General features: G+C 35.7%; 1 protein-coding gene across 7 annotated transcripts in view; it reads left to right on the forward strand.

The window, feature by feature from the left end:
* Nucleotides 1–16824, forward strand: part of gpam (glycerol-3-phosphate acyltransferase, mitochondrial) — a 189870-nt gene that overhangs the window by 134773 nt on the left and 38273 nt on the right. For 5 of the 7 annotated variants that reach the window (XM_059947966.1, XM_059947965.1, XM_059947970.1 and 2 more), the window contains 4 exons: nt 4429–4565; nt 5809–5908; nt 7383–7595; nt 8203–8316. In XM_059947966.1, the coding sequence (XP_059803949.1) occupies nt 4429–4565; nt 5809–5908; nt 7383–7595; nt 8203–8316 (564 nt within the window). The remainder of the gene's footprint in view (nt 1–4428; nt 4566–5808; nt 5909–7382; nt 7596–8202; nt 8317–16824) is intronic. The other 2 variants (XM_059947972.1, XM_059947969.1) reach the window with 2 other exon arrangements.

The raw sequence follows: 16824 nt of genomic DNA on the forward strand, positions 1-16824 counted from the left end.
CGTTTAGCAGGAGCGATATTCCATGACATAACAAAACTAGCCTCAGTCGTTGTATTGGCTTCCTTACTGAATGTTGTCAACAGTGTCTGCTGGCTATTTAGAGATGATTTTAACACAGTTGATTTGTTTTTCGGTAATTCAGATTTACATGGATAATCAGCCGAAAAGTTTTTGTGATTTGTTTCATAGTGGCATTTCAAATTACTGGCTTTGTAATGACTGAGTGATTCATTGTAGATAAGACACAAAGGTTTACCTCCTTTAATGATGAATGCAAAGTCTTCCTGCACTGTGGCTTAAAATGTCTGTTTGCCATCTTCCTTCACAAAATTTTCACAAACACTTGTAAACAAAACTTGTAAAACAAAACAAATCTACGTCATGTATTTTGAAACTCGCACCTCTGTCTTCAAGCTGTCTTCAGTGCCACGTAGCGATTCTCTTGAGCGATGGAATTAAGTCTCAAGGGATTTCCCATTGTTTTATTTATCACCAAAATGCTTTCCCATGCATTTCTATGTAATGGCCGCACGTGGTAAACAGGAGGTCAACCAACATATTTCCATGAGCTGCACATTGAATGCCAAAGAGCCTCATGTGGTTCATGAGCCGTGGTTTGGCCACCCCTGCTATATTGGCTCCCTTCCTGTATACCTCGGACTTCAGATACAACACTGAGTCTGCAGAAATTCTCTGATGACTCAGCAATAATTGGGTGTATAAAGGGAGGACATAAGGATGAATAAAGCGGCCTGATGAAGAACTTAGTCAAATGGTGAAAGCTGAATCATCTGCAGCTCAACATTAGTAAGACAAAAGAGATGATCTCCTTAGGGACTTGTGTTATGGAATGGGAGCTGCAGTGCGACGACCTTTGGCTTGTTAGGGAAAGTGAAGAGGTGATAGACAGGAGCAACAGGGAGGTGGTCACCCCCAAGGCTACAGGAGACAGATAAATGGGTGACTGTCAGGAAAGGGAAGGAGAATATCACAGTGGAGAGCACCCCTGTGCTGTCCCCCTCAACAATAGGTATTCCATTTTGAGTACTGCTGGGGGATGGGGGGGGGGGGGAGCGTGGAAATGACCTGCCTAGGTAGGGGAAGTGGGAAGCGACAATGACCATGCCTCTAGCACTGAGTCTGGCCCTGTAGCTTAGAAGGGTAGGGAACTGAAGAGAATGGCAGCAGGGATACTATAGTTAAGGGACATATGGGTGATTCTGTGGAAGCTAAAAGGAAACACAGATGGTGGTTTGCCTCCAAGGTGCCAGGGTCTGCGATGATTCTGAACATGTCCACAATATCCTGAAAAGGAAGGGTGTGCAGTCAGAAGTCATAGTACATTTTGGTACCAATAACGTAGGTAGAAAAAGGGAAGAGGTCCTGAAAAAAAGAATACATGGAGTTAGGAAGGAAGCTGAGAAGCAGGACTTCAAGGGTAGTAATCTTGGGGTTGCTTATGTGACAGTGAGGATAGGAATAGAATGAATTGGCAGATAAATGTGTGGCTGAAGAATTGGAGCAGGGGACAGGGATTTGGATTTCTGGGTCATTGGGACCTCTTCTGGGGCAGGTGGGACCTCTACAGAAGGGCTGCACGGATGATTGTCAACGATTTTGGGCGTTATATCTCAGAAAGGATGTGTTGTCATGGCAGAGAGTCCAGAAGAGGTTCATGTCGATGAATCTGGGAATGAAAGGGTTAACACATGAGGAGAGTTTGGCAATTTTGAGCTTGTGCTCATTAGAATTTAGAAGAATGCAGCTTGGGAGGGTGGGTGGGGGAGGCATCTCATTGAAACCTACCGAATATTGAAAGGACGAGATAGGTAGATATGGAGAGGATGTTTCCTATGGTGGGGGTATCCAGAACTAGAAGGCATAGCCTCAAAATTGAGAGGTGACCTTTTAGAACAGAGGTAAGAAGGATTTTTTTTTAGCCAGAGAGCAGTGAATCTGTGGAATGCTCTGCAACAGACTGTGGTGGAGGCCAAGTCCGTGGGTATATTTAAAGCAGAAGTTGATAGTTTCATGACTGTTCAGGAAATCAAAGGATGTGTCATGAAGGCAGGTGTATGGAGTTGAGTGGGATCTGGGATCAGCCATGATGGAATGGCAGAGCAGACTTGATGGGCTGAGTGGCCTAATTCTGCTCCCATATCTTGTGGTCTCATGGTCTTAACTAAATTGAAAATTTATTTTCTTCTACCTGTGTTTCTTGATGCATGCACAATTTACATATCTTTGCATTATGGAAATCGATAAACAGATCATTTTTTAGTATTGCTGGAATTTTTGAAGTTCATCTGTGGGGTACATCTTCATTGCTGCCAAGGAAAAATGATTGCTAACTAATAGACAGTGAGGCAGCAAATTCTTTCAACTAAATTAAGTTGATTTTAATTTTTTTGCTGGGGTAGGCAGTAGTGCAGGATTGTGGGGTTGGTGGAAGAGGAGAAAAGCAGTTGCTTAATGCTGAGAGACTGAAATTTAAATCTTTATGAAGCTGTCTAACTAAAGAGTATTATTGGCAGATTATTAGCATTGTGTTCATTTCTATTGCCTTAACTAGGACCATATACATTGAACTGCTCTGAAGTAAAAGGATGTATTGTATCTTGTAATCAACATAAGATGTAACTACTTATTTTTAATTGTCACAATTTTTGTTAGTCATCACAAAAAGTTAAGCTGACAAAATAATGTACCAACTGGTCCCAGTGCCCTTGTGATAGTGATTTTATTCCTGTCTTCTGTACCTGGATCACCTGTTAAAACAATTATAATAAGACCATAAGATATAGGAGCAGGAGTAGGCCATTTGGCCCATTGAGTCTACTCTGCCATTCAATCATGGGCTGATCCAGTCATCCCACTCTCCTGCCTTCTCCCCTTACCCTTTGATGCCCTGGTTAATCAAGAACCTATCTATCTCTGCCCTAAATGCACCCAATGACTTGGCCTCCATAGCCACTCGTGGCAACAAATTCCACAGATTTACCACTCTTTGTTTTAAGTAATTTCTCCGCATCTCTGTTATAAATTGACATTCTTCAACCCTGAAGTCATGCCCTCTTGTCCTAGACTCACTTACCATGGAAAATAACTTTGCCTTATCTAATCTGTTCAGGCCCTTTAACATTCAGAATGTTTTTATGAGATTCCCTCTCATTCTCCTGAACTCCAGGGAATACAGCCCAACAGCTGCCAGATAGTCCTCATACGGTAACCCTTTCATTCCTGGAATCATTCTCGTGAATCTTCTCTGAACCCTCTCCAATGTCAGTATATCCTTTCTAAAATAGAAGCCCAAAACTGCACACAATACTCCAAGTGTACTCATAAGTGCTTTGTAGAGCCTCAACATCACATCCCTGCTCTTATATTCCATACCTCTAGAAATGAATGCCGATATTGCATTTGCCTTCTTCACCACCGAATTATGTATTGTTTTTCGTTCCAATCATTATAGAGATGCAAGATGGGTTAATATTTTTTTGTCAGTGTAAGTTAACTTTAGAACATTGAAGGCTGGTACTGGTTATTATTCCTATCTAATTGGGCTTTTAACTAACTTTGTAAATTAAGCGCAAAGTATAATGACTTGTTGCACTCATCTGACCTTAAAATTAAATTATCTTTTGATTCCATATCTGATTAAAATCACATTCATTTCATTTGCTTTTTCTTCCTTCAAACTGTAGATCTTTACACCATTGTTTGTACATGATTGATCCCACTCTTAAATTTGAGTGGTTAATTAAATCTATCAGTGCTATGTTAAGCTATACCATATCTGTACTGTAAGTTTTATAAGTGTAAAATGGGGGATAATTTGATGTTGAGCAAATGGAAGAAATTCAGAGAACCTTAAAAAGAAATAAACTTATACAATTTCCTCCAATACTTTACAATATGAATACAATTTATCTGTTATGACTGCATGTTATAAGTGTACATGTTGTCATTGAACAATTAGAGTACTGAAAGCTTTATGCATAAGGTGGTTATAATACTGATGTTAATATGTATTTAATATAATTATTTAGAATCTGTAATGTAAAATGGAACAATGTGAAAAGGGTTCCTCTGTACAATTTGGTTGTCATTTAATTTGGTTAGGTTTTACAGGTGTCCCTCCCCCCCCCTTACAAAGGTAGAGCATTCCTATGAAACCTTTCTTAAGCTGAAATGGCATAAAACAAAGAACCATTAATTTATATGGGAAAATTTTTCGTAAAAGCAAAAATTCTCTTTATAATGTGAAAACAGGTTACTAATGTAGGTCTTTTGTAAAAGCGAAGTGACATAAAGCAAACATTCGTAAAGCGGGGGACACCTGTAACCAAATGTTGAAAAGATTTTGTGTATGTCTCAGACAATACTTTATTGTTCAATTGGTCTTTTGCTTTTGTTCTCTCTTTGCAGCAGAACGTCCCACTGATTTTCCTACCAGTTCACAAATCTCACATTGACTACCTGCTGCTTACTTTCATTCTCTTCTGTCATAATATCAAAGCACCGCACATTGCTGCTGGAAATAATCTGAACATCCCCATTTTCAGGTGAGTGCAATGAGGTCGAGTCTATTTCTCTTTATCCACATTCCTTCTAAATGCAAATTTCTATCAGCTGTTATAATTTTGTTTGACTTTTGTTAAATAATATACTCACAAATCCACTGAAACTCCATTTTATCCATGATAAAATTCACAACCTTTATCTCATACATTTTTGATTACTCCAGCAAATATTAATTCAAATGCACGAGTTTATGAAATCTCGTCTTAACTCCCAATTGATTCAAAAGTTCATTTTACTATCAAAGTATGTATACACAATACATCTCTGAGATTCATCTTCTCCAGGTAGCCATAAAATACAGAAAAAGCATGAAAGTTATTGAAAGAAAAGACAACAGCCATCCTCCTCCCCCACCCCCGTATGAAAAAGAAACTAAACTAGCAAACCCCAAACTCTCAAACCTTCCTCTCACACAAAAACTAATATATCGCCCACCTGGACATGGCAGCTAAAACATCAAACCCCTAAACCCACGTAGAAAAAAAACATCGTCTTCGTTTACAGTCATATAATTATATTCACTAGTTCTATATTTTTATGAAGTAAACTATAACTTTAAAATATGATACAACAATGTAATAAATGATTAAAGTCTAAACATTGATTTTCATTTGACTGTTGGCATTAGCTTCTCTCTGAGCTGTCAGGTTCTTGTCAGCAGCATTTGAGCACTTCACTCTGGTTCTTAGTTTTATAAAGCTGATCAACTCATCAACCACAAAGATATTTGTTGTGAGAAATAGAAATATTGCATAGATTTGGATCAGGTTTCAGTATGTAGTTGATTGAAAGCTGCCACCTTTGATTTGATCTAAACCTGATGTGGAAACTTGAAATAAACGCAGAAAATGCTGTAAGTACTCGGGAAGTTCTGTGAAAAGAAAAATGTTTTGGGTCCTACAACCTTCACCAGTGTATCTCTGACCTGAAGGGTTTGTTCTGCTTCTCTTCTCTAACATTGTCCTGGTGTTTCCTTTCTTTGTTGTTTTCCATTTGTCAGCAACCATGATATAATAGTTCTGTGTGTGGTTCTGGATTGAATAGAAGTTGAGTTACAAACTTATTTCCTGTTTGGATCATCTTTGTAGTCTTAAAATGAAAATTGGAACAAAAAAGTGGCAGTCAAATTACATCTTACTGTAATTATCATTGGCACTGATAAGGATGACTTCAAAAAACATTGTACAGTAGAACACCTTAACATGTTATGTGTTGGTTTTATAGCACACTCATAAGAAAACTTGGTGGCTTCTTCATTCGACGGAAGTTGGATACTGGTGCAGATGGAAGGAAGGATATTCTGTATAGATCTGTCCTGCGTGTGGTAGGTTGTGGTGGCACAAGTTGGGACTTGAAACAAATCTTTGTAAGAATTGCCAGTTAACACCTTTTGCAAGTATACTGTTACATGATAGCATAGCACTTTTTGGTATCAAGGTTCATTCCTATCAGTCTCAGCTGAAACAGTTTTACACTTATATATACTAATTTCTTTATGGCACATCATACTTTTTAAACTATGTCAGTTTATAGTCATCTGGAGGCATTGCTTTGTATTTTGGCTTGCAGCATGAGCCAAATAAATACCTATTTTAAGGTGATGCTGGGTAATCCATTGGATCACAATGACTTTCCAAACTGGAAACCACGTGACACTATTGCAGCCTGGGGCATTGGAGTTCAATTCCGATGTCATCTGCAAGGAATCTGTACACCTCCCCATGAAATGCATGAGTTTCTCCGAGAGCTCCAGTTTCCTTCCACGGACGTATCAGTTGATAGGTTAATTGGCTATTATAAATTTTCCCGTGATTAGGCTGGGGGCTAAATCAGGGAGTTGCTGGGTGGTGTGACTCAGAGGAGTCCGGAAGGGCCTATTCCACACAATGTCTCAATAAGTAAGTAAATTGTTTATCAGTTAGGTTTGCTGCTTATTTAATTCTAACTCCAGGTTGGAGGAAGGAAGGGTAAGTCAAAGGAACACATACCAATCCTCATAGAGGTATCAGAAGTGGAGAGAGTGAGCTGCTTGAAGTTCCTGGATGTCAAGATCTCTGAGGATTTAACCTGGTCCCAACATATTGATGTAGTCATAAAGAAGGCAAGACAGAAGCCATACTTTATTAGGAGTTTGAAGCAATTTGGCATATCAACAAATATGCTCAAAAGCTTCTATAGTTGTACAGTGGAGAGCATCACTTTCTGGTATGGGTGGGCTACTGCACAACACCAAAAGAAGCTGCAGAAGGTTGTAAATCTTGTCAATTCTATCTTGAGCACTAGCTTACAAAGTATCCAGGTCATCTTCAGGAAGCGGTGTTTCAGAAAGGCAGCATCTATTATTCAGGAACAGCTTCTTCCCCTCTGCCATCCAATTCCTAAATGGACTTCGAAGCTTTGGACACTACCTCACCTTTTTAATATACAGTATTTCTGTTTTTGCACATTTTTTAATAATGTATTCAATATGTAATTGATTTACTTATTTATTAAGTTTTATTTTATTTGTTATTATTTTTCTCTCTCTGCTGGATTGTGTATTGCATTGAATGGCTGCTGCTAAGTTAACAAATTTCATGTCACATGCTGGTGATAATAAACCTGATTCTGATTCATGTATCTGTATTACATATCAATATGCCAGTAGACCAGAGCTGATAGTGGCAGGTTTGTTTTTAAAATACGTCTTGTTGAATTAAATATTCAAAATTGGATAGCACAGAAAATTGGCCAGGTACCAGTAAATAATGGCACGGCTGATTTTTTTTTTACATGAGTATATCTATTTTATTTCATAGTACATTGAGGAGCTTCTGCGCCAAGGGCAGTTTATGGAAATATTCGTGGAAGGCACACGGTCTCGCAGTGGTAAACCATATTTAGCCATGACAGGACTTCTTTCTATTGTGGTCAATAGCCTCTATGAGAATATAGTTACTGATGTCATGATTATTCCAGTGGGAATTTCCTATGACCGGATCATTGAAGGCAATTACAACAGTGAACAGCTGGTGGGTAACTTTTTTTAATACTAATTTTGTTTTGATCATGGATACAGAACCTGTTGTTTACTCTAAATTATAATTGCTTTGTTATTCTGTAGAAAGTTTGGGAATAGGAGTGTCACTTTTTCTGCTTGCTTCCTACTCATTGCATATGCAGATCACTGGCAAGATTACCTTAATTGCTCATCTTTACATAACCTTGACAATGTGATGAGTTGTTTTCTTGACTCATTAAAAGTTCTGTAACCTGGGTGTCCTTGTTCTGTAACTTGTCACATTATACTCTCTCCGTCCCCATCCATATCTCCCTACAACTGTTAAAAGTTTATTGATCTGAAATGTTGACTCCCTCCATAAATGCTAATTGATCTGCTCAGTGTTTTTGATATTTCTGAACTGATTGTAAGATGTTGGAACTTACTAATCTAAGCAACTATTAATGGAAGTATACGAACAATAATTTAACATAATTTCTATGTTATGAATTGACTTTTATTTGGAGTATTTAATGTTTTGCACCTTATGTTAATAACAAGTTTGCTTCTCTGATCTTTAACCTAAATGATTCAGTACTAAAGTAAATCAAGTAATGTTTAAATATGTTATTTTCTAGGGGAAGCCCAAGAAAAAAGAAAGCCTTTGGGGTGTTGCACAAGGAGTCTTCAGAATGCTTCGTAAGAACTTTGGCTGCGTCCGAGTAGACTTCGGGCAGCCATTTTCTGTTAAGGTGAACATCTCTCGAATTCAGCATTTAGAGCCTTAACCTTTTCAATTATGTGAAACTAATAATTTCACTGATTGATTTGTGCTTTCCTGTTAACTGAATGTTTATGTCATGACTTACCTTAGATTAATATGTTATAGATTGCAGTTTAAATATATAGTTTGATTTGTATGAGTGGGTTTGTGATGTAAAAGACAAACTATTGATAATGTGGCATGAATGGATTATTAAATTTCCCATTTTTGTTGTGTCACGTGAGCTCTCTGAATATCCAGAGGAAATGTCAGTCGCTCTTACACCTAGATTTTATTCCCTATGTCTTTTACAGTCAAAGAGAAGTACAGCACACAAACAAACCCTTTAGCTCAACTAGTCCATACCAAAAGCACTTGAACTGACTACTCACAACGACCTGCACACCGTAGTCTTGTATACTATTACCATCCATGTACCTATCCAAGCTTCTCTTGAATCTGAAGGGGACCAATATTCTTTCAGGCAGGTTTACTAGAGCTGTTGGGAGTGGTTTAAACTAATATGGCAGGGGGATGAGTACCAGTATGATAGAGCTGAGAATGAACCAGCAAGTTTATAAGTAGATGTTGGGTATAACATGAATGTAAGGAAGGACAAGCCAATGAATGGGTATAAATGCAGACAGTGTAAAGAGTTAAATTGTACCACAGAGGCAAAATTCAAAAGGGCGAAGAATGCAGGACTGAAGGTGCTGTATTTAAATGCACGTAGCATTTGGAATAAGGTGGACAAACTCATGATGCAATTACTAGTTGGTTGGTATGACAGTGGGCATCACTGAGTCATGGCCAAAAGAAGCCCATAGTTGGAAGCTTAATATCAAAGGATATATTTTGTGTCGGATGGACAGAGTTCTTTGAGAAAGTAACAAGCAGAGTGGACAAAGGAGAGGCAGTGAATGTTATTTTACTTGGATTTTCAGAAGGCACTTGATAAGGTGCAGCACATTAGGCTGCTTAACAAAGTAAAATTCTATGGCATTACAGGAAAGATACTGACATAGGTAGAGGAATGACTGACAGGCAGGAGCCAGCAAGTGGGAATAAAGAGGGCCTTTTCTGGTTGGCTGCCAGTGATTAGTGATATTCCTTAGGGGTCAGTTTTGGGACCACTACTTTTCACATTGTTAATGATTTAGATAATGGAATTGATGGCTTTGTGGCAAAGTTTGCGACTGATACAAAGAGACAGGTAGTGCTGAAGAAGCAGTGCAATTGCATCAGGACTTGGACAAATTGGAAGAATGGGCAAAAAAGTGGCAAGTGAAATACAGTGTTGGGAAATGTATGATAATGCACTTTGGTAAAAGGAACAATAGTGTGGCCTATTATTTAAATGGGGAGAAAATTCAAACATCAGAGGTGCAGAAGGACTAGGAATTCTTCATGGAATACTCCCAGAAAGTTAATTTACAGGTTGAGTCTTTGGTAAAGAAGGCAAATGCAATATTCTTTCTTTTTCTTTTTCAATCTTTTTATTGATTTTCATATATACACAAAAAAAATAACATAATAATAAGTAAATTATGAATACAATAGACTTGAAATCACATTGATAATAAGATAACAATATCCTACTAAACATCAACAGAAGAAAATACCTTAATCAATCAAGTCCATATGATTATATGAAAAAAAATAACCATTAAAAAAGAAAAAAAAAATTGAAAATATGTGAAAAAAAGTATATATTAAGAAAAATAAAACACTAAACTAAACTAACATGGGCAATCATAACAGTTTACAAGTATATGATAGTGTCAAAGAACTCCGGAACTCCATACCTGAACATGAATAAGCAGAAAGAAGGTCTGGAAAAGGCCAAATTAATTCATATGAAAATGTCGAATAAACGGTCTCCAAGTTTCTTCAAATTTAATTGATGAGTCAAAAATAGTGCTTCTAATTTTTTCCAAACTCAGATAAGAAATAGTTTGAGAAAGCCATTGAAATGTGGTAGGAGGATTTACTTCTTTCCAATTTTGTAATATAGACCTTCTGGCCATTAATGTTACAAAAGCAATCATTCATCTGATTGAAGGGGAAAACTGATTACCATCTTCATTTGGTATGCCAAAAATTGCAGTAATAAAATGAGGTTGTAAATCTATATTCCAAATTGAGGAAATAGTAGTAAATATGTCCTTCCAGTAATTATGTAAAGTGGGACATGACCAGAACATATGGGTCAATGAGGCCACTTCTGAATGACATCTGTCACATTGAGGGTTAATATGAGAATAGAATCGAGCAAGTTTATCTTTAGACATATGAGCTCTATGTACAATTTTAAATTGTATTAAAGCATGTTTAGCACATATAGAAGAAGAATTAACCATTTGCAAAATTTTTTCCCATTTATCTGTTGATATGTTATATCGAAGTTCTTTTTCCCATTCTTGTTTAATTCTAACTGATATTTCTGGTTGTATCTTCATAATCATATTATAAATAAAAGCTACTAATCCCTTCTGACAAGGATTTAAGGTAAAAATCAAATCTGTAATGTCCACCAAAGTTGAATTAGGAAAAGATGGTAAAACTTTATGTAAGAAATTTCTAATTTGTAAATATCTGAAAAAATTAGATTTAGGTAATTCAAATTTGTTGGAAAGTTGATCAAATGACATCAAAGTATCTTCAAAAAAGAGATCACGAAAACATTTTATACCTTTCCTTTTCCATATGTTAAAAGCTTGATCTGTCCAAGAGGGTTTGAAAAAGAAATTAAGTAAGATAGGGCTATCAAGAACAAAGTTTTTCAAAGTAAAAAACTTACGAAATTGAAACCAAATTCGTAATGTATGTTTAATAACAGGATTAGATATTTGTTTATTAAATTTAACTAAATCCGCAGGAAGACAAGAACCAAGAACAGAGAATAGAGAATATCCCTTTACCTCATTACATTCCAAATTTACCCACTGTGGGCACAGTGGTGAATCCAAATCTAGTTTCCAATACAATAAATTACGAATATTATTTGCCCAATAATAAAATCTAAAATTGGGTAAAGCTAAACCACCATCTTTTTTTGATTTTTGTAATTGCTTTTTACTTAACCTAGGGTTTTTATTTTGCCACACAAATGAGGAAATTTTTGAATCAATGTTATCAAAAAAAGATTTAGGAATAAAAACTGGTAGGGCTTGAAATAAGTATAAAAATTTCGGTAAAATCATCATTTTAATAGCATTAATCCGACCAATTAATGATAAAAACAAAGGAGACCATCTTGTAGTAAGTTGATGAATTTGATGAAGCATAGGTAAAAAATTCAGTCTAAATAAATCTTTATATTTCTGAGTAATTTTTATACCTAAATAGGTAAAGTTATCAGTAACAACTTTAAATGGTATCCTATCACTCAATAAAGTTTGTGCATTTAAAGGAAATAATTCACTCTTATCTAAATTTAGTTTATAACCAGAAAAAGTACCAAATTGAACCAACAAGGATAAAATAACGGGAATAGACCTATCAGGGTCAGAAATATATAACAGCAAATCATCAGCATAAAGTGATAATTTGTATAACTTCTCATTACGGGTAATACCAAAAATATTAGGAGATTCACGAATAGCAATAGCTAAAGGTTCTAATGCAATATTAAATAATAAAGGACTTAAGGGACAGCCTTGTCTCGTACCACGAGATAATTGAAAAAAAGAGTATCTATAGTTATTTGTAAAAACAGAAGCAACAGGTTTATGATATATTAATTTAATCCATGATATAAAGTTAGGACTAAAATTAAAATTTCTCAATGTATTAAATAAATATATCCATTCAACTCTATCAAAAGCTTTTTCAGCATCTAATGAGATAACACATTCTGGGATTGTGGGTGGTGAAGTATGAATTATATTAATCAATTTTCTAACATTAAAAAAGGAATACCGATTCCTCATAAAACCAGTTTGATCTTCTGAAATAATCTGAGATAGTACTTTTTCTAATCTAATAGCTAAAATTTTTGTAAGAATCTTAGAATCTACATTTAATAGTGATATAGGGCGATAAGATGTACATAAAGTAGGATCTTTATCTTTTTTAAGAATTAGAGAAATATTAGCTTCATAAAAAGATTGAGGTAATCTCTTCTTAGCAAACGCATCATTAAAAATTTCACATAACCAAGGAGAGAGCAAAGAAGAAAAAGTTTTAAAAAATTCTACTATATAACCATCAGGACCAGGAGCTTTCCCTGAATTCATTGATGAGATAGCCTCTCCTATTTCCACCATAGAAATAGGAGCATCTAACAGACTATGGTCTTCATCAGTCAGTTTAGGAATATTCAAATTGTTAAAAAAATTATCTATCATGGACTGGTCACCATCAAATTCTGAATGATATAAAGATTTATAAAAATCTTGAAAGGTATTATTAATTTCTTTATGATCAGTAGTTAAATTACCGTCTTGTTTGCGAATTTTAATAATTTGTCGCTTAGTCAAGATAGCCTTTAATTGATTAGCTAACAGTTTACCAGTACGGTCACTATGAATATAAAATTGAGCCCTGGTCCTAATTAATTGATTTTCAATTGAAGAAGATAATAGTAAACTATGTTCCATTTGAAGCTCAACTCTCTTCTTATAAAGTTCTTTGGTAGGAGTCACGGAATAAATCTTATCAATTTCCTTGATTTTATCCACCAATAAAGCAATATCTAAATATCTTTGTTTTCTTTTACCAACAGAATATGAGATAATTTGACCACGAATAAAAGCCTTAAAAGAGTCCCAAAGAATTCCTCTGTCGATTTCTTCAGTACAGTTTGTAGGGAAGAACAAGTCAATTTGCTGTTTTATATAAGTAATAAATTCTGGGTCTTGAAGCAAAGTAGCGTTAAGCCTCCAAGATCTGATATTATTGGAATTGTCCAAAATCTTAATAGATAACTTCAAAGGTGCATGATCCGAAATAGTAACAGAATCATATTTACAATCAATAACATCCGTTAATAACCGATGATCAATAAGAAAATAGTCAATTCTAGAATAGCTATGATATACATGTGAAAAAAATGAAAATTCTTTATCTTTAGGGTTCAAAAACCGCCATATTTCTGTAATTCCCGAGTCAACCATAAATGAATTAATAAGTAGGGCTGATCTATTCGGAAGAGTACGAATAGGTTTAGATCTATCCATCGAAGGATTCAAACAACAATTAAAATCTCCACCCATTATCAACATATATTCATTTAGATTAGGAAGAGAAGTAAATAAACGTTTAAAAAATTCAGGGCAGTCAAAGTTTGGAGCATAAATATTAACTAGAACAACTTTCCGATGGAAAAGTAAGCCAGTTATCAACAAAAATCTACCCTGTGGGTCAGAGATAATTTCATGATGTGTAAACGATATTGAGGGATCTATAAAAATAGACACACCCCTAATTTTAGCGGTACAATTCGAATGAAATTGTTGACCCTTCCAGAACCTAAAAAAACGTTGATTATCCTCCCTCCTGATATGGGTCTCCTGTGCAAAGATAATATTAGCATTCAGTCTATGGAATACTTTAAATATTTTTTTACGTTTAATCGGATGATTTAAACCATTAGTATTCCAGGAGATAAAGTTAACAGATCTATCCATCATACCAATATTAATTGTGTGTATCATAAAAGGTTAGAAAGACACATAACCCACAATTCAGGAAGGAGGAAAATTGATTCAGGAGCAACCGGAGAACATGACACCTCAACAATATTAATAGTTTAAAGTCGGCCCATAAACTAAAAGCAAAAAAATAAAAAGCAAAAGCGTGAAAAAAGATCCCTACCCCCTCCCCCCACCCTTCGAAAAAAAGCCAAGCGGCAGGCGCATAATCTAATACTAATATTACCCCCATTTCAAGATGGCAGCTCTATAAAAAAGATTAAAAGAAAACTATATAACACCCAAATTAAGATATAGAGTTGCAAAAATATATATATATATCAATCAGAATAAAAGAAAACTAATATAATACAACAAACAATCATTAATAAAAAAAGTATAAACGTCAAAATTTCAAAGTGTAATATACCTTTAAAAAAAATCCCATGTTCAAATACAAGATGACGTTTCAAAAGCAAAGACTTATGGGAAGAAGAAACGCCATTTTGAAAAAGCCATATTACTAAATACAAATGTGAGTTCAGCAATCTGTTAAAAGACAAAATAATATTTAAAAAAAAGGGATATAATAAACAGTACAATATATATAAAAAAAAACCAAAAATCCAAAACATTCGTCCCATATCTGAGTACAGGCAAACAGATAAATGCTTGTAAAAAACAGAATCTTACGGGAAAAAGAAACGACATCTTAAAAAAAAAGGTAAATCATTATTGCAAAATATAAACGTATATAACCAAAACAGAAAGAAAAAAAAAGATATTATCAAAATTAAAAAGAACATCTATAAACAATGATGCTAGTAAAAAAAAACGGACCCATAGATCAAAAAATAAAAAGTTATAACCCAGCTTCATAGGTTAAAACTTAAAATAGAAAGATATCCTCTCTCCGAAAAATCTTCCACATAACACATAGTTCAAGTTGCAGTAGATGATCGAAATTCTTCAACAAATTTCTTCGCTTCTTCCGGAGTGTTGAAAAATAGTTGACTGTTGTCGTCCAGCACAATTCTAAGCTTCGCTGGATACATTAAAGCTTGTCTAAGTCCAATCGAGTGAATCTCTGCCATCACTGGTTTAAAAGCGATTCTGGCTCTCATAACCTCATAAGAATAATCCTCAACAATTCGAAATTGAAAGTTTTTGTAAGAAATCATACCTTTTTTACGAGCTAATCGAATTAAAAGCTCTTTCTCACGAGGATAATGAAGGCGAACAATCACCGCTCGTGGTTTATCAGTCATAGACGAAAACCTCGCTACTCTGTGAGCACGGTCAATAACAGGTTTAGTTTCCAAACCTTCACCGAAAATTTCCCACAATAAATTAGAGAAAAATTCAGTTAAATCACCGGACTCAACTTTTTCGGAAAACCCGATAATACGCAAATTCTGTCTGCGAGATCGATTTTCGAGATCAGTAATTTTAAACTTATGCTGATTTACAACTTTAAGAATCGATTGTAACTTCTTATCCAACTCCTCAAGTGTACATGCTTTTTCAACAATTAATTTTTCAAGGGTCTCCAACTTATCTTCATGCCGCTGAATATCCGCTGCCTGTGACTGAAACTTAGTATCAAGCGATTTAACAGCTCCTTCAAGTTCAGACATTTTCGTGGTAAACGTGTTTTCCAAACTTGCCATTTTACTTTCCAAACTTGCCATTTTACTTTCCAGCTTGTCTTCCAAACTTGCCATTTTACTTTCCAGCTTGCTATCCAAACTTGCAAGTTTAGTGTCCAGAAGATTAGAAATTGCATCGATAGATAAAGGCTCCTTAGACGATTTCTTACTTGTAGCCATTTTAAGTTCGGCAAAGTTAGATCAAATATAGTTTTAAAAGAAAAAAAAGTCAATCGAAAATATCAACTCATTTGATTAAATTCGAAAAGATTTGATTAAAGGGTGATTATAGTTAGAAAAGTGAAGAGCGCCTAAAAGGCAGATGTTTACGTCGCCATCTTGAAACTCCGCAATATTGATATTTATATCAAGGGGGTTTCTGGTGACGTCATTGTTGAGAATGGCAGTTTAAGTCACTAGCTCCTCCAGAAAAACGTGTATTAAGCCCCGTTAACCCATCAAATATAGTATTCTTTGAAAAATATTTGAACTGAAAAGAGGGCAAGAATCGGGGAAAAAAATGGAAATAAAAAAAGCTACACTGCAGAGCCTGAGGCCGAGAGTACAGCGAGCGGCTCTCCTACCCGACCGCGTGCTAGCGAGGCGGACGCTGGTCCTCGTTCAGGTGAAGCAGCGAATATGATCGAAATTCTGAAGGAGATAAGGGAGTTCCAGAAAGATATAAAGCAGCAGCTACATGATATTAAGTCAGAGCTCGCCAACGTCAATCAAAAAATAGTGGTGGTAGAGACTCGAATTGAGAAGCTGGAAGATCACGTTCAAAACGTGGAATGGATACTGAGTAAAACGATAAAAGTATTAAATCACCAAGAAGGTAAACTGCTTGACCTGGGGGGAAGATCGTGGCGGAAAGATATCAGAATCTACAACGTTCCCGAAGGAGCAGAGGGCTTGTCTATGACAGAGTTTGTCAGAAAGTTGCTGCGGGATGCACTGGAGCTGGAAATTGAGAGAGCGCATCATGCACTCATCCCGAAGCCTACCGAAGATAGAGCAGATAAGCCACGCTCAATAATAATTGAATTCCTTTGGTACAGTACCAATGCAGAGATTCTACGAAGGGCCTGGGGTAAGAAAAGGGTGTTTTTAGACGTTAAATTAATATACTTCGACCAAGATTACCCCCCTGCAGTCCTGCAGAAACGTAAAGAATACTCTGAAGTAAAGCGAATACTAAAGCAAGAAAGGATTAGA

Source organism: Hypanus sabinus, chromosome 22 (genome assembly GCF_030144855.1).
Source record: "Hypanus sabinus isolate sHypSab1 chromosome 22, sHypSab1.hap1, whole genome shotgun sequence".
Lineage (NCBI taxonomy): Eukaryota > Metazoa > Chordata > Chondrichthyes > Myliobatiformes > Dasyatidae > Hypanus > Hypanus sabinus.